A 19788-nucleotide genomic window follows, 5' to 3' on the forward strand; every position below is an offset into this window, starting at 1 on the left:
AACATTACTGTGGGGCTGAAAGAGGACCTCTCGCCTGAGCCAGCTGAGAACGCTCATTTGATGAAAAATTTTGAAGATATAGAGACTCTGAAAACCCAGGTGCAGAGACTTGCATTACACTCTGGATGTTCTACGGCAGAACCTAGCAGCGCGCGAGAAAAGGACAACGCCTCGCCCCCTGTTAGCAATACGAGCGAGAGAGAAAGCTCATTGTCTCTTTCTAGCGATGACACTTTGAACTGTGATGACTGCAGAAATACAGGACACGCTTCGAATGATGTTTCTTTGACAGTGGATCCAAAAAATCACGAGCTTTTCTCGAACGGCGATGGCAGTGCATGTCAGCCAGATCTGTCAAGACCCTGTTCGCAAGCCAAAGGCATTGGAGCTGGTTTGTTGATGTCACCCGTGTTGCTTACGGAGGACGTTCCCATGAACGTGGGAGCAAGTAACAGGCTATCATCTGTGTTAGAAAACATGTCTCTACCTCTTTTGTATATACCGACCACAAAGCAACTTGTTAACGGGATGAGAGATCAAAAAGAAGTCCTGTTACCACAGACACCTCGTCTTCAGGAGCGGACAGATATTTTAGTCGTGTGAACTCTTCACCAGAGACATTTCTTGCCATGGAGTATAATGGATCTGAAATAATATCAAGATCGCATGCATCAGACAATGATTTACCTGGTCCAGTGTTTCGTACGGTTTCCAACTGCAATGAATTTGATAAAACTGTAAGACCTGAACCAGATCGGGTGACTTTGAATAGTATTGAAAGTTTCACATCCAATACTCTGTTCTGTGATCCTTCAGCAAGGTTGTATACAGATACTTCAAGTCTTTCCAGTATCAGTACAGGAACAGAATTTTCTGCATCTGCTGTTTCCTTAGGGGATGATTATAATGCAGAATCCAGAGAAGCTGTATGTGATGTAGATGATGGAACCTTCATGGAAGTGAGTTTACATGGAAGAAATTCATATGAAAAGGCAAGAAACAGATCACTGGACAGTGGGTTTGAAGATCATGGTGCAAAACCCAAGAGAAAAGGTTTTTCCGGATTCCTGACGAGGTATGTGTTTGCATCATTGATTCAGGAATATCATAATTGGCATTACACATGTTGTAGTGCCCTATTCTGTTTTCAAACAGCTAGAGGATAACAATCCGAGTGTGCTATTGTGTGGGTGAGTGAATTTTGTCTTGGCTGGACAGGTTTAATAAAGTTGATGACAACAACAATATTAACAAATTTATTTAGTGCTGTACACCACCAAAAGCCAGGCTGATTACACTTCTGAAAGATAGATTTGCATTGTTACAAAATGAAGAATGATCATGCACCACACAATCTCTCTATCTGCTCCTGATCAGATCAAACACAATCTCCATCTGCTCCTTATCAGATCAAACACACACATTCACATAGTAGTATAAACACAATCAGCAAATTATCTTTAGTGCAGCAGGAATTAAAATTTGTAAAGAAATTTATGAGACAGGGAGACATTCTTTGTTTTGGGTCAGCATAGAAAAAAGCACAGACATGAAAACAAAACAAATTATTTTGGCATAGTAATTCTTTGGTTTTTAACAGCAAGTTTGACTAGAAAAGGTTGTATAACTTCAGTTTTCAAATGTTTGAGTTAATGGTAATTAAGAACAAAAATAGAAAAAAGTGGGATAACACTCAGGAAGAAATTAAGCAGACATTAGGTTGCTTGTTGCTCATGAACACCTAACCACTAGTGGAGTAGACTGCAAGTGTTAATAAGATCATAAAATGTTGTCTTTTTTTTGTACTAATTGGAAAATGTGGGCTAGTAATAGTACTGGTAGTATATATATAACATAGCTGTTTAAATTTACCAGAGTTTCAAGAAGAACATATTTCTGGATGGCTTATTTATAGTGCATAGTTATTAGTGCAATTCCTGTGAAACGGATTACCTGTAAGTTAAATAATATATTAATATAAAATTTATTTATAACAATTTTTAATTTCATTTTTGTTGTCATAATTAAATATATAAATAATTAAATATAAGGCCAGGTTAGCAGTCTGTTTTAATTGTGGGCTGAGATTGTTGGGATATTGGATGCCTGTGCACTTGCTGATCTATTATTGTAACTGTTAGTATTATTTAGAGACAGACACAGGTCTGAAAAAGCAGTTTAAACATCGTTGGCAAAGAACTTTTAAACGGCAGAAAGAGTGCAAGGTAAATAATTTTTTAGTCACTCCCAGATTGTATGTGTAGCAACATGTCATGTAAGGCAAGGCTCTGTTTAGCAACTCACATCAGTCTGTCATCTGGTTTATTTTCTGATCTCATATAATATTAGTCAATTTTATTATGAGCACAAGTTGTAGTTTTCATCCGAAGCGGCATTTAAAATACATTTTAAGGGCATCTCTGTCTTTACTAACCCTCTGTTCTCATTTAGTTAGGCTTCCATGGTTATTAGTGTTGGATTCACTAAATAACTAAAAATAATTGTTTAAGCTTGTAGTTTTGTTTTAAATTAAGATAAAGTGGATTGTCGACACGTCTCAAAACATTCTAGCATGTGCATTTTAATCATAATTTTAATCTTATGTGCTGTGTATAAGAACAAATCCATCTTTTCAGGTTAGGTGGTTTGTTTGATAACATACTAACATTGGTAATCACTAACATGGCTTTGAAAATAAAGGACAGTCCGTATTCTTAATGTATTTTTTAGGAAGATATAATTCCATTCAAGTGTTGACGTTTTAGAGTGGAAAATAAGATATGAACTGATCAGTCAAGCAGATGCTCAGCATTGAGGCTCACAAGCAAGCAACTGAGCCTATGATTAAATGATCCTGCTATGATCAATGTGGCCTGCATGTTGGAGATGACTGTTGCTCCCTGACACTGACAGATGCCTAGCACATACAGTCATTAAAGCACATTCCTTAGCATAATTTATGCATAGTCACAGCCTCTCTTCACCTCGGACTCCAGGTGATAAAGATGGTGGTGTAGGATGAGAGGAGTGAGGTTTAAGATGGAGGTAGAAAGGGGTGAGATGACGTTTGTGACACACAATATATCACTAGGTTGAAAAAAAACCAAGCACATTATCCTAGTTTAATATGCAAGCCTTGCATTTACTGAAACGGAACCCATGTGATCAGATTTCAAGGTGAATGTTTGCATTCAACCCATTGTCATAACTATTTTGTTACTACAAATGCATGACAGCCCTTTCATGTTTTCTTTTCACAGATAGGGCCTGGTTAATAACACACTGGCCTCCACCCTTTGATGACATAGTGAACATAACAGAGATATGGTCTTTCTCAGGCATAAAAAAGGTTCTTCCCCTTTCAAGTTACAAAAAAAGATTTTCAATTGAACTAGACTAAATTTCAGATAGCACCATAGCCTGTGTATATGAGCTACTTTGTTATGCCAGTCTGGACTGGCTACCTTAAACTGACTACAGCAGAAATTCTTCATAATGGTCCTTGGATCCATGTTCTTCAATTGTGATATTCATGCATCGTATTTGAGGTCCCCAGAGGTACACTCATTTTTTACTCATTACAGTAATCTGTAAAGGTATGAGGGATGAAAGCTGTCTTGTAGCTTGAAACGAACACTTGGCCACTCTGCTGTCTGTGGAGAAGGTGCAGAAGCACATGGGTCTCCTTTACAGGTTTGTCTTTCCACCCCTACATCTTTGCCATCAGTCATGACTTGTGTCAGGGTATGCCATAATATGACAGATCTGGTCATTAAGAGTCTTTCTTTCCTCTAGAGCAGTCAAGGGTGATTTCTTAGTAGGTGAAGTGGCCGACAGCTGCAGTGACCTGGTAGATGATTGCACTTCCTGTCCTTAGATATCTTGATCTTCGTTTTAGCACCTGGGCCATACATAATGTCATCATCCTCATAGGCTTTCCTGTCCAGACATTGAAGTAGGTATTGATGGATCTTGAGCATGCATGCTTTAATCTCTTACAGCTCCCATTCTCTCTTTCTCTCTGTAATCCTCTCTTAACCGTCCAAGATCACTTAGAAATATGTATGGGTAGTGTTGTTGTAGTGCATGTTATGTGGCACCTGGTTCAGCACTGCAAGATCACCAGAATGACAACTTTTTGTCTAAGATTAAGCGCTACTATTATTAACTAATAATCTTTTCTCCGTGCACATATTTAGCTTACAGAACTCTTGGTAATGTGTTATGCAGAATTTTATTTTGTTGTATACAATGATGTGGGGAAAAAAAACTGAAACAATACAGAGCACTTGTAGAATTATGATAGCATATGATGCTATAGAGGTGAACGTGGATGGCCTGTCATGCCATAACAAACTCAGTGGGTATAACTGAGCTACAAAACCACAAGCTGGGGTACCCGGCTATGCGTGGGTTGATTTCTTCCGCTAACTCTTCGCCTTGTCACTTTATTGTCAACTTTTGATATGTTCCTTCTTTTGAGTCAAGCTTGTTCATGCGCGGCTTTGGGGTGGCTCATGTTTGGCAACGGGTGCACGATATAGCTCCCTTCCACACCTACCCTACACCCTTCAGTCTTAAATTACAAAACAGTCGGTACGTCGCTATTTCATCAGGGTAGTAGTTTCCATCCCAAGCCGCCTCGGAAATACATTACAACAGAGAAAATTATCGAAAATAAGCATGCTTTCTAAACTCTTCCTACAACCCCAGCCCCTCACTTTCACTCTTAGTTACGACCCATCACTTTTTCACGGACCTATTTCGCTATAAACGTCTTTGTTACGACTATCTCCCCAACCAGACTTATGACCGACAGTTATTACGACCTTTAGCAGAAGTCCCGTGTTGAAAAAAAAAATAATAATTACATTTTAAATTAGCCTGCTTGTAGCCGACCGTTTACTCTATATTACGATTTTCTGCAGAAAGCAACTAACATAAATGAAGTACATTTTGAACGAGATTTCCAGTTCATTTCGACCCCAAGCCATGTCGCTCTTCTACCCGTCTGAGTCAAATCGACCCTGTGTCACGGACGCGTGTGTCGTGACATGAAAATGAAAAAGAATTTATGTAAATAGGTCGTATATAGTTTTCTCCTCCTATCACTGTGTCGTAAAATTCTAAGACAAGAAAGGAAATAGGCGTGAGAGCGGGTAAGAAAGATGAAGAGAAGAGGGTGGCAGTGGGGTGGGCAGACAGGAGAAGTGAACGTGAATGAGCAGCGACTGGATTCTGCGTGAAACTTACCTATTGTGTGATGTATTTTTTAATCGCTCTACCGTGCGTGGGGGCCACTGTTTATTTTTGTTTTTGTTTGTTTTTTTTTTTTTTTTTTTTTGCTAACTCTTAAATGTTGTGGGAATTGACTGTGGTGTTTGGCTGTCTGTAGCTGTTGTGTGCTGATTTCACCTTCCCCAACTACTCGGAGGCGACCGTGTGGTTTTCGACAGTGTGTGTGTGTTAATATTTGTCTTGGGCCCAGAAATGTTATGTGTGTGTGTGTTTGGACTGTGCCTATAGAACATTTATTTGTACCTTGTGGTAAGAACGCTCGAGTGTGTGTGCGCGCGACCCCACCATTGTCCCTAATACCCTGTAATGACCACATCGTCCCAACACCGAAAGGTGAATAAATCTCCGATGACAAGAGTAGTTGTTAACGTCAACTGTTATTAACAGAGCCATGCATTGTTCAAGCACAAGTACCATCTTACTAAACAACGATGTGCACTTGGCAATACACATTCAGATAACGTATCACAATTGCGCATAATTTTTTTAATAATTAAGGCTTATCATCATTATTCTTTAGCTTAAAGGTTCGTATTAAATGTGTATGCAGACCTTCGGTTAAATATCGAAATGGCGCATAAACGCGATTTTCTCTTACATCAGTATTTTTAAAAGGATTTGTTTTCGTTATTCTTTAGATTGGGGTTTTTTTTAAAAAAAAAAATTATATGTAAACGTTCGGTTTATACTGCTTGGCCTGTCTCAATCCGATCATGTACGTGTATTTACGGGGATATAAGTTCGTGATCCGACTTAGGGTTTTGGGACGGTATGGTCGTGGCGAGGTCGATATAGCCGAGGTGATTTGGTTTTTAGTCGAAATGACAGCCCACACCTCCCTTATTAATTTTTGTCTCTTTACCAGCACACACCAGTCGATTGTGTGGGTTTTGTTGTTTTTTTTTATAACTTTTTCTAGAAGTCACATATTTATAAAAATAAAATTCTTGTGACCGACTGTTTGCGTTGTATTGCGACGTTTTTCAGAAATCAGATTCAAAAATATACATGTAAATAGTGCATTTTCATAGAGCGTCTTTGTATACCACGTTCTATGTGTATTGATCCATTGCTCATATATGAAGAGGTTGCTCCCCTATAAATCTTCAGTCACGCGTAACAATAGCAGAATAAGCATGACCAAGCAAAAGCGAAGTCATAAAGAAAAACATGATATTTTTTTAAGAGCCTTCAGTCGACGTTTAAATAAATGAACTTGGATTTAAAGGTATCATGGTTCCTAAAATGAAAGACTATTTGACATCTCTATACTGCGACCCTTCTCAGTTACGGCCTGATTTGCTTTAAATTTTGGCGAGTCTTAATAGGGAAGTTTTTCTGTGCCAGTTAAACGTAGCCATAATGTAACCATAATCGATTGGAATTTTTCTGCCATATTTGATTAGGATCGAACGAACGGCGGGGACCTGTGTAGGTTTCAAGGGTCACGACAAGCTCATCACCACAGTATTACTATAGCGATAGCGAAGACCAAACATGCGTCAGCAGTAGAGATAATAATTAACTGATCGAGCAAGGGACGTTCTCAGCATAAGGTTCTTGTGGTCCAGTCTAATTTTCTCCTTCTCCGTCCCATACTCAAGTATCCAGAGCGATGGAATATGAATGTTGCATGAATTGTTGCGGCTGCTTTGATAGGAACGTGAATCGTGACTGAAGGCTTTAAAGTGGGAGAAGCTGGGATTGTGTGGGGAAGGGAGAGTTATTAGTCTTTGAGTGCACCTGTGTTAAAAAAAATAATAATAGAGACAGGACACGGGAGAAAAACTGAACATCGCATGACGAGAGGTTTTACAGGACCTAGCGCTGGCACCGTCTCGCTGCACATCACGCAATAGACGCTGACAGCCAAGTGCTGCCGCCCAGCAGGTTCTGTAGGCAAGGCTGCCACTTGCGTCATCAGCAAAGATCGGGCAAGTGCCTGCCTCCACTTAATCTTGACAGTCTCTCTAATTATGCCTGCTACATGTAGATGTCTACCGCAGTGTGCAAGTCTAAAGGTCACATATTCCACATCTCCCATCTCTCGTTTTCTTCTTTTTTTTTAATAGTACCTTTTTAGTAGCATATTTTCCTGTGAATACATTGTACAGAAGGGTACCCTGTCACGCCTAGTTTACATCTCTTGAAAAACAACGTGTCGCTGTATCAACTAGGGACTAATATTATGCTGGAGAATTGATCGGATACTGTTACGTAGAAAACAGCTCCGTGTCAAAGGTCAAATGTTACAGCTGCTACTACTAATTAACTTCGCTCCTTTTTCTCTCTCTTATACCGCTACCCCGCAATTGCCTCATGTCACAGAAGATCTGATGTGATAGCTGAGTGGCTTTGGGAAACATTTTTTCAGCAGCTGGCAGTGGACATCTGTCCCATCTTAGGACAGATCATGTCGTTGGAAACAAGCAACCGCATTGTCCTGTCGGTCAGGGCTGATGGGTCATCTATTCAGTACAAAGAATGTCCAAGTTCAGTGCATCCTACTACCAGTAGGTTACAAGAAGTGAATCGGCAACATATCTGGATTAAGGGTTGCTCAGTGTGACGCCTCTTGCCAGCAAAGCACTGCTGGTCTTGTGTAGACAGCACGATACGTTACGCATGCATGACACGTTACGATGTGGTGTCATGGAAGGCGGACGCTGGCTGGCGGATGGAAATTCTCAGTGTTTCCGGTCCAACGAGTGCCACGCGCCCACGCGTCTGTCTTTTCTGAGTGCTCTCTCTCTCTGTGTGATTTTTAAAGACATTAGGGGTTTCAGTTTAGAAATGGTGACTGACAGGCTAGTGTTCCCGTTTTCCCGAACTCCTTTCCGTATATTGTTTTCCCCTACCGCTCCCCAGTTGTGTACAATTTGGAAGCTAAGCCGTTTGGAAGCTAAGCCTGCATACAATGGTTAATGAAAGAATGTGAAGGAGTTGATACATAAATCGGTCTTGAGTATAATTGCTATTTATCCAGTATGTTGTTGCTTCCTGGATCCCTCTTTCAATACTTCTGCTATTGCATTATTTCTTACAGCTAAAAAATACCCCCTCGAGGTATTTTAAAAAAAAAACAGTTCTCTGTACCATTCGCCATACGATCTGTCATTCTGTGGTTATATACTTTTTTAATACCCAATTTATAGGAGATATATCCATGCAGACAAGTAATAAAAGACAAACATAGAAGACACAAAAGGAATCATGAAACAAGCGGTAAGGATGGAAAGTGTCGTAAATCTCCACAGGAAGACTTCAAAGAAGGCTGCTAAAATCAACAAAATGTGAAATATTTGTTTTCCCTCCCAACTTCCTCTCGCCGCTAGGTGAAAATTGAACAAAATCTTTCTGGAGCTGCACCTACGCAAAACACTTTTGAATGGGGTGTCAAAATGTGTGGACCGTTCCGACTGGCTTCTGTCAGAGAGCTACTTGGATATTCTGTGTTGTGTATCACCCCCAGCATCACCAGAGGCTAAGCTCTCTGCTTCTGTCATTCCTAGCGCATGAGTGTTGAGCGTTACCCAACAGGCGCTGTAGTGGGCGGCACCTGAACGATCAGATATGATTTATCGCTTTGTTCACAGCAGGCAGTTACTGGAGAATGTGGATGGTAGTATCTGAATCCGGAATAAGGCGTGATACAGCGATCGAATCGATGAGAGGGTCAAAGGTCGCACAGCAACGGTGTTGGTCACGGGTGTTAACAATAACAATAACAACCAACTTTATTAGTCCCAATGGGCAAATTTAAATGGGTGTTGGTATTATATGAACATTAGCATCATGTTTTCCGTGGTTACATTGAAACTACTACGCAGAAGCTTAGAACCGAGAAGAGATGTTACTGCTGTTTACAACAGACTTTTAGAAAACGTCTTTTTAAAAAAAAGTGTATTTGAGGACGCAGCGGCGGTTATCCCAATCAATGTGCGCCTAATCCGCCAGGGTCAATAGATAGCCGTGGCTGACATGGCACCTCGGCTCTAAATAAAGAACGGTGCATGGTCGGCATAGTGTGGATTTAATAACAGTGTCGCAGACTGTCGTGCCTAGTACAATTTAGTACGAATTAGAGGTTTGGCAGACTAACCACGCAGTTTAGCAGACCTTCGGAACGGTACAAATATACGCTGGTGTTGGCTTGCGGTGGGAAACACGCTGATTTAAAAACCAACATGAAAATGGCGGTTAGAGAGAGCAACGTTTGTGCATAATAAATGCGGCGAGTCGTCGTCGGATTTTATTTTTAGATGGAAATAGCTGCAGAAATTTCCTGTCTGCGGGCACACGCACATATGCGCGTGCTTTGAAAAGGGTAGGCTCTATTTCATTTCCGACAAGCGAGTTTGATATCTGCCCGACCGATTAGAGAAAAATACAGGAGAAGGAACATGCCATGTGTACACACAAAACCCATTAGCTCCTATTTCGATTAAAATGAGTTTGCTCTGTACACAGAGTCCTCAGTGATGGGCCATTGAAAAGTCCTGTTTAAGAAGAGTTATTTTCCCATTTTATAATTCCATGTCCAAGAGATTTGGTTCCATCAGTACCATCTGCTTGGCTTTTATCTCCATCACCAGCAATTATAAGTCGTCTGGTGCAACCCTATCCCGTATAACATTTTTAAAAATCCATCTTGCAGAAGTTGGAATGAAATACATGTATACGATATTTGCCTCTTTTGCGTAAATGTCGCAGTTTTGGATTCATTATGAAGTCGCATGCTGGTAGACTAGCAGCAGTCGCAAGAGAATCGACAGGCTTTGTCGCCGCATCGCCACATTGTGTCCTACTTGCATATCTTGACCTGCGTAGTCATCACTTTTTGAATGAGCAGACGCAAGATTGTGCTGTGTTCATTGTCCTGAGAGTTGCATGAGAGTAAGGCCTCTCACAAGAAAATAAAATGCTTAGTCAATTTTTTTGGCTGATAATGAACCCAATCCTAATTTAACGGTTAGTTTTTTTTAAGTAATCTTTTGTTCTTTTTTGCTGATATTTGTTTGGGTTAGTTTGGACACATCAAGTTAGTTCAGATTTTGTTTTAATAAGAATTACACCTGCTTTGCAGTTTTTGTGTACATTTAAAAGCTTTGTCTTTGTGTAGTTACTGTCTTTTCTACAAATTGTTTGAAGATTTTCTATCAGGCTGTTTAATTTTGTTTTATATGCTTTGATCACAGAGGCCTGTTTTCAAAGAAATCCAGGGAAGACAGTGCACCTGGGTGGAAGCTGTTTGGTCGAATACCACCAAAAGACAGTGGCACCAAGGATTCTACACAGATAACATCTGACTACTATGCCAAACAGCGTGCTAATCAGATTGCAGCAGCACAGTCCAAAGGTCAAAGTTCAGATATCATGTCCACAACAGCACTGATTTTGGAAAACAGACCAGTGTAAGATCTTTTCCAAAGTATTTGATTTTTGCTAAAAAGAGCAGGCTTTTCGGCTTAAGGGGCTTGTTGGCATGATTGGTGAGGGAATGTTTTCAGTTACGCATGATTGTATTTCTCAGGGGCTTAAAACATCTTTATATTTTGGAGAAAATTAAAAATATTGACACAGAAGGATAAAATACTTTGGCATGACCACTAGCCTGACTTTAGACCACTAACTACTGTTCCATTTGTTGCTAATTTAGAAAGATTTTTATGCAACAAATGGCAGTTTATATGACTATTATGGTAATGTGTATTCATATACAAATGAGTTTATATTTTATCATGTTGCTTTGGATTTAAAAAATTTTATTTAATGTTGCATCTCCTATTTGATTTTGAGAGTTTTCTTAAGTTTGGTTCTTATTTTATTTACCACCATAGCAGACGCTAGTTATGATGGTTGTTTGAAATGAGCAATATTTTTAACACTTATAATGTTATAATTTAAGTGTATCATAGTCTTTATTTGATTAATCATTATGGTGATGCATGGAGGTACTTGTGCAAAAACTGATAGGAGAGTATGGTGTGAGTGAGAGAGAGAGGAGGGGGAGTGAGAGAATACATGTGGATGTGATTGCATTTAAGGCTTTTACATGCATGAACATATGTACATTATTGTTGCTTGACACACACAGCAACACATCAAAACATTGCCTCTGTTGAGAATTAAATTACTATTTGAATTGCTTTTCTTTGTGAAATGCAGAAAAGTATGCATGGTCAATCTTAAAATGTTGCAGAGGTTTGCCATCAAAATCTCCTGAGGAAACAGAAAAGCACAAGCAAGAATATGAAGCTATGGTTGAGGCAGCCAAAAAGAAAGGTAACGTAAACAAAAAAAAACTCCTTAAAAAATTTAAATTATTTCATGTTTATGCATTGTTGGCATTTGGCACTTTCTAAGCACTGTTACTTTCTCTTAAAAATTACTGTTATACCATAATTGTTCTTAAACAGTTCATGAGTTTTATTTGTTAATCTTGTGTTTGTTTTTGTACCAGACATCCATGCTCCCAGAGGACCTTGAAAAATGTATATCAGTGATCTGCCTTCAGAAAATTCATAAAATTAATTTTAAAGCACTCAAAATATTTTTATGTTTTTGTCACATTATTAATGCATTTTAAAGAAAAAAATTGTTTCAGAACAACGTGACATCAAGATGAAAAAAAGAAACTGCAACAACAGCGACGGCATGAAGACAGAATGGTGCAAGCAGCAAACAGCTGGAACAAACTAATTCTTCCCAACTGGGAAACAATGTGAGTAAATACTCTTTATTTTTTTCTCTCCACCACATTTGTCCAAACCCCCAGGATAGTCAACTCATCACAGTAGCACCTTTGTCTCAGCACTTTTTTTCCCACAGGCAGATGCACTCATTTTTGGTTACATCAAAGATGTTCTGTTTTTATTTCCACAGGATAATTTCTCACAGCTAAAGCTATAATGTTCACATTGTTAACATTAAGTCTTGTTTTCATCAAGAGGACTAATGACAATTGATTTAGTGTGCTTTGATGCCATTAAGTCAGCTGATATAAATAACCAGCAAATCTAGGAGAGTTTGCTTTGTAGTTTTGTTCTAGCACTGCTTCTTTGCATCATGATGCAGATATTCAAGTTATGCCTACAATTGTCTAGCCTGAAAGCAGCCTGAAACTGATGTAGAATAAAAAAATCTTACTTTGTTGCTTTGCCTTTCTTTGCCTTGTCTGTCTTTTTGAACATTTCTTCATTTGTTCCTGGGTCTTGGAAAGTTTTTCCACTCGGTGTTCATCATAGGTGCTATAAAGGACATTTTGGCCAGAAAATAATGAGTAGTTGAAAAAAATTAAGTATTTCCATTATTTATTGCACATTATATAGTAGTATTTTAGGTATTTGTAGGATTTACTAAAATTCTGTCATTGTTTTCATGATATATTTTCTTTCAAATAGACTGTAACCACAAGGTACCTCAGAATGACCTACATGGCAATTATTTCCTTTTCTCGTTTCTGTAGTTTACATTATTGTAAGCATACTTTTAAATGCTCACTGATCAGTTTAAAATTTATATATTATAATTTTTGCAGTTCATTTATGTTGGCATTTATTTTCCTTGGACAGGAAAAACACAAAGAAAGTCCGGGACCTGTGGTGGTTGGGATTGCCCCCAAATGTTCGTGGCAAGGTCTGGAAAATTGCTATTGGCAATGAACTGAACATTACACATGGTGAGCAGTTTTAAAGAGCTTTCTTTGTTGTATACAAGATTTGCTGTGTCATTGCATATCATGTCATTTAATCATTACACTCACATGCATGAAAATGCTGTTCTGTTATTTAGCTGAAAACATAATTACCACCTTAACAGCAACTAAGTATCCTTTTTATTGATTTTTTTCTTTTGTTTTTTCTTTTTCTCTCAGCATCAAGAAGAAAAAAAAAATAAAGTGAAAGATTTGTCATAGGTGTTGCTTTGTCCTTGCATTTTCTTTTCAACTTTACTTCTCTACTATCTTTTCATTATTTTACTCTCTTGCAGAGAGTCAAAAACTTCTAAAAATGAAGCATTCTTTTTTCTTTTTTTAGACTTGTATGAAATCTGTCGAAGTCGGGCAGAAGATCGCATAAGATTGATTCAAGAATCGAAGGAGGCACCTGGCTCTCCAGAAAGTGAGTTTAGTTAGAAATTTGAGAGCGCTGCATTAACTGCTTGTAGTATAATTTTAACCATCAAAAATCTCTGATCACAGTAGAGAATAAATTTAACAAGCATTTATCTCACCCATCTCACATCATTATTATGCTTTTCATCTGCTGTACAATTAAAAAAAATACTGTTGAGAGCATTTTTTTTTTTACTCTATGACCATTTTATTTTGCTAGCTCTCAAAACACTGAATAGAATTTGAAAATTTATTTCAGCTGTGTCTGAGCCTCCATCTAATAAAGAAGCTAGTGTGAAGGTAATCAAACTGGATGTTTCTAGAACGTTTCCTCAGCTTTGCATTTTCCAAAAGGTAATTTTCTTTATATGTATTTTTTAGTTTACAGATTTATGCAGAAGTATATATGTACCTGCTATGACTCATTGTGAAAAATATCTAGCTTAGACTGATTTATAAAGGGATTAGAGACATTTTAAGAAATGTTCTAGCAGTAAACTTTAATCATCAGATTATCTTTAGAATTTTTTTTTAATTTATGCTCATCCAGGGTGGTCCATATCATGACATGATGCACAGTCTACTTGGGGCATATGCATGCTACCGTCCAGATGTTGGCTATGTGAGTACAACATTGATCCCCTGGACCCAGCACACTATAGCCATCGTGTGATCTTCCATCAATGTACATTAAAGACAGAATTAATAATGTTTGCTATTTTTGACATTATGCCACTACCACCACCATCATGGTTGATGTTTAAATAACCTCCAACACCTATTGCAACCATGTGGGTGCATGCACATATTCATTTGTGTTTTTACCCACATACATAGTTTTTTTGGTTTGTTTTTTGTTTTTTGGTTTTTTGTTTGTTTGCTTTTTTAAGATAGTCCCTGACAAGACAAAGTTACTTGAATGTTGCTCTTCCCCTTTAGGTTCAAGGCATGTCATTCATTGCTGCCATTTTGCTGCTAAACATGGAGGTTGCTGATGCCTTTGTTTGCTTTGCAAACCTACTCAACCGTCCCTGTCAGGTGTCATTCTTCCGCATGGATGAGGAAATGGTTAGAAAACTTTATGTAGCCTTCTGTATTGTTTCTGTTTACTCTCATAATGCCATGGATCTTCCAGAAATTTTGTTTCACGTATCTGATAGCTTAAATTTTTCAGAACTTATTTAAAATACAAAGGGATGGGAACATGTGTTCTTCCATGCATGCACTAAAAAGATTACAATTGCAATATTTTGGTAAGGAACTATGTACACTACCTTTACAATTTTAATTTCACATCCCTTCTTCCCTCCCAAAAAATGTTTTACATTTTATTGATGCTAGATTAATTTTAGTTAATGACTATAATCTATGTACATTTTGTTAGATTTATTATATGGAGCAGGCTATAAAATCAAAGGCAAATTTAATTAATGATAATTAATAATAATAACAACAATATAACAACAATGATGATGAAGTTCTGTGCTTTTAAGAAAGTTTCAAGTGTGTAAGGCATTTGCCACAAATTTGATCCACTGTATGCTTCATTACTTGTAACTTTAAGTTTTATAAAATTCTAGTTGACGGCATACTACAAAACATTTGAAGAATTCTTTTTGGAAAATCTCCCTCAGCTGTATGCCCACTTTTCCATGCATCACGTCACTCCAAATCTCTATTTGATGGAATGGTAAGCGGCTCAGTTTTGCCTTTAGTACACTTTGTGTTTTTTTCAAGTGTATGTTTTCTTGGATGTGTAGGGGAGTATTATATTTTACTTTTAATATGGTGTCATTTAAAATAATATAATATTTTAAAAAAACCCTAATAATTCAACTTCATTAATTTTTCATCTACAGGGTTTTCCTTCTCTTCAGTAAGTCTTTACCACTAGACGTTGCATGTCGAGTGTGGGATGTCTACTGTCGAGATGGCGAAGAGTTTTTGTTCCAGACTGCAATAGGTAATAAGTTTGAAATGCAACAGCTAGAGATCAGTCTTTTGAAGTATGCTGTTTGTTTTTTTGTTTGTTTTTTTTTTTTTAGCTGATAACCTTTCCAACATCTCTTGAGACGCCTTGCCAAAAATAAAATGGAACATCAGCTGCCATAGTCATAGTAAAGCACCGCTTATTAATTTTAAGTGTTCATTGTAAATTTTATATCTAATTCTGGTGGTGGGAGGATATTAGTATATAAAAAAAAAAGAACAAGGAATATGAGATGAGAAACTGCAACATGATATGCAGGATGAACCAGCGATGATGACAACATTGGTGTTGGAGAGGCCTAATAGAGGAGACAGCATGCAAAGGGCATATTCAGGCAACAGCAAGAAATGCATGTACTTGGTAGTAGTGTCTTGTGAAAAACTTCATTTATACTTACTGCAAGAAGTAGAAATTAATTGAGAGACAGTATTATCTCTGATTAATAGAGAAGAAAATAAATTGTAATATAGTTATTTCATTTACTTAAAAGAAGCAGAACAAGGTGAGTGAGACACTATGGTGTTTCTTGGGAAGGCATTTGTAGCAATTATTTTTTCACTTTGGTTTTAGTTTCTGTAACATAATTTTTTTTACATGGTGGGGTTGTTAGCCCTACCACAACCTATTTTACCTCTAGGTGAGGTGTCCACCTTAGTCGCCTCTTACGACATGCCTGGCTGGATGGCAGGGACCCTATTCTTTACAATGCTTGCTAGGCAAGCATACCCCGGGATCCCACAAGAAAACGAAAAGTATGAGAGTGAACGCCAGAGTCCAAGACAGCATCAAACTAAATGGAGAAGAGATTGAGGAAGTTGACAGTTTCACCTATCTTGGGTCCAAAATGTCAAACACCGGATGCGGAGGTGGAGATTCGAGCCCGACTGGCAAAAGCCAGCCAGGCCTTTGCCTCACTCAGGAGCACATGGAAGGCAAAAAACATCAGCCAGAAGATCAAGCTGAGAATCTTCAAGTCAAATGTGATCAGCACCCTCCTTTACGGATCAGAATCTTGGAAGATGACCAAAACCATCAGTAACAAGCTTGACGTCTTCCAAAACAGATGCCTCAGGCGCATACTTAATATCTTTTGGCCAAACACCATCACCAACGAAGAACTCCACCGAAGAACTGAAACCGAGTCCATCACCACGCAGGTTCAACGAAGGCGTTGGCGATGGATTGGACATGTGCTCCGCCAGCAGACAGCAGACCTCTCCAGAGCTCGCCCTACGATGGACTCCAGACGGCCGAAGAAAACGAGGCCGCCCAAAGGAAACTTGGAGAAGAACAGTGGAAAGGGAGATGAAGGGAAAGGGCTGGACATGGGGTCACCTAGAGCGGGTTTCAGCCGATCGACATCGCTGGCGGACTCTGGTTGAGGCCTTATGTGCAACCTGATGCACGAAGAGGAATAGATAGATAAATATTTTTTCACTTTAGAAAAAGAAACTGTATAGGCATATGGATTTTTTGTTTGAGATGGTGTACAAAGTAACAGTAAATATTTAGTGCTATATCCCCCAAACCAGGCTCAAAAAGCTTTTACATACATGAACAGATAGCACAATGTAAACACACAAAAATGGAGGAAACTGGAGTACCTGGAGAAAGCTGCCCGTAAACAGATCACAAATGTTGGAGTGAACCCATGACACCCAATTCTTATTGTCATGGTGACAGATGCTTTTAGCCACAGTCCTGCCAACCACCATAGGTGCCTAACAGGCTGAAATAAAGAATATTATGATGTTAAAAAATAATGTTGCTTCATGCACTGCATATCAGTGAGAAACCTGATATGAAATGACTGTTTTTGCTTATGAGAGATCAAATGGTTTTTGTCAACAGGCATCCTGAAGTTCTATGAAGCAATCCTGCTGCAGATGGATTTCATTCATGCTGCACAGTTTCTAACCAAACTTCCAGAGGACATCAGCGCTGACCTATTATTCAAACACATAGAAACAGTGCAAATGAGCATAGATAAAAAAAAGTTCCTTGCCATCTTGGCCCACTACAAAGACTTGTGCACTGATGGCATTTCCTAGCACGTGGATTGTTTATGAGCTGCTTGTGAGATTCTGTTGTCCTCCTGAAGAAGTTGGCATGACAGACTGTTGAATAGTACCTTGGACCATGCAGCTTACCTGGTTCTGTCTCAGTTTAATGTGTCTTATTGAGACAGCTGTGCAGTTTGGGACAAGTGTGTGTGTGTCTTCTGCCAGGATATGGGAGGGTAGGGGGAATGATTTGGGTTTTGAAAATGTTGAGCAGTATATTTTGTAGTCATTGTGCTTCAAGTACCATATTGCACATCTTTAATTAGAAAAGGAACAAAGTTTTTTTTTTTATGGTTCAGAGGAGCAGGAGGAGGGTGGTATGGAGTAGTATTTTCCACCCACTTAATAGTGCAAAGCCTTTCTCCATAACAAATGTATTTTTACATATCTAAGGGAAGTAAGTTGTCAAAAAATGTTCAAACTGAACTCTAAGCTTGAAGACTAGTGTTAATGAGGAGCGAGTCTCATGTTTACATATCACCAAAACATCTGCAGTAACATTTGTCTACCATTATGAAAAGCTTCATTAAATCAAAAACGGTTTCAACTTGTTAAACAGACCAAAAAATATGGCATTGATTATCAGCAATTGGACTATAAGTTGTCAGAAATGTTACACTATATAGATTTCAGCTGAAGGTGGTAGATTAATGCTGATTTTCTAGCAACAAGAAATATTTATTTTCTTTGGCTGGCATACAATACCACAAAAAATGTTCCATGGTAATTGGTTGGGTTGAGAATTTTATTTATTTGTTAATATAGGGAGACATTTCGGGGGTTAATGGGCATTACTATTATTAAGACATGTTCCTGTAAAGCAGACATTTTCAATAATAGATTTAGAGTACGTGAATTATTTTTTAATTTGATGTGCAAAGATTGAGAAGAGAACCCAGATCTCATGTGCACAACTGAATTGTTATAATTCGGATGCCATGTCAATGCAAATAATTATATGTTAAATTTGTGTACTTGGGTTGTTATTAAACCCAAAGACAGAATACATGTGATGTGTGTTGTTGGCTTTCTTCCTAGTTAATAAAAAATCAGGATGGCATCAAGGGAGTTCCTTTGGAGTTTTTTTCTTTACTTATTCCATCCACTCCTTGGTTTTCAAGTTTGTCCTTGTTTTCTAGATTCTGTCATTTTTGATTGGTGCTTTTTATAATGGCATCATTCTGACTATTTAGACTTTTTTTTTTTTTTTTTAAAAAAAACCACCAGTACCTCTTCATTTTTCAGCAGGACAAAGCAAAATAAATATTAGTGCTGTGAAAAAAATGTTGAATTTGGTATTGTGGTAGATACATTTTATTGTTACCAGAGGAGACAAGATACATTTTATTGTTACCAGAGGAGACATATACATTGTGCAAAGAAAGATGAATTCTGTTCTGTTTTTGCTTGAAATATTTTGATGGTGAGCCAGGTTAAATGATATAACTGAATAAAAATCTTTGGTTAGCTGTCAGAAGTTAAGCTTGATTAGTTAGAAATCTATGGGACTTTGAATGTTTCCATTAAAAGTCCACAAGCAGCATGTTTATCATATTCAGATTTCGTAGGCATTGATCATTGCATATTGTGTTTAAAGGAGTATCTGGTTTCTGTTAAAGCTGTAAAAGTTTTCTTCTAAAATCTTCCTGTCTAAATGCTGATAATAATCATCCTTCGTTTTTTGCAGACAATGGTCATCTGAATGTCATAATATATTTGAAACTAAATGGTATGTGAGCAGAATCTGTTGTTAACTGAGAAGCGGACTGTTTTTTCTTATGCACTGTTTCATGACCCCATAAATATCACTGCATACATATCAAATAATACGACTATATAGATGCCTAGTAAACAATATTTTCAGAGCTGAAGCCATGTGGTTATAGCATGTATGTTAAATAGCGCATAATGAAATTTGTGTTGCATTGCCGAGTCTTTTACAGTGATATTAGATATAGTGTTTAACAAAATTTAAGGTAAATTTAACAAATAATGTCAATAATCTTTCTTACAAAACCACAAAACATTTAAGATGCTATATAAAATATAATTTTTGCTGTTAGATTAACCTTTTAGATAACTCACCAAAGCTCTTTTCCTCATAGTGTCAGTGAAAAGGTTACAACTTTTATCTCATATTAGCCTTCTTCATCATTCCTATATATAATTTCAGGAGATGGGTTTAATTTGTTTTTACCAGAATTGATAGAATTAAACAAAGTGTTTTTTAAGCGATATCAGAATGTTGAATGGCAGTAACATTTTGTGGGGCTCTTGTAAATAATAATTAAAATATTGGGAATGAGATTGTCTTTATTTTA

The 19788-nt window shown here is 37.8% G+C and overlaps 1 protein-coding gene across 1 annotated transcript; it reads left to right on the forward strand.

Annotated features, from left to right (window-relative positions):
- The first annotated feature begins 591 nt into the window (after nt 1-591).
- LOC112563915 (TBC1 domain family member 12-like) lies at nt 592-18676 on the forward strand. Its single transcript, XM_025238389.1, is given in 13 exon segments — nt 592-1075; nt 10497-10712; nt 11501-11583; nt 11906-11932; nt 11935-12022; nt 12873-12979; nt 13338-13421; nt 13674-13768; nt 13965-14036; nt 14354-14482; nt 14995-15104; nt 15274-15377; nt 17256-18676. Coding segments are annotated over 13 exon segments (1761 nt in total). The 5' UTR covers nt 592-629; the 3' UTR covers nt 17456-18676.
- Nucleotides 18677-19788: the final 1112 nt, after the last annotated feature.

This window comes from Pomacea canaliculata, linkage group LG5 (assembly GCF_003073045.1).
Source record: "Pomacea canaliculata isolate SZHN2017 linkage group LG5, ASM307304v1, whole genome shotgun sequence".
NCBI lineage: Eukaryota > Metazoa > Mollusca > Gastropoda > Architaenioglossa > Ampullariidae > Pomacea > Pomacea canaliculata.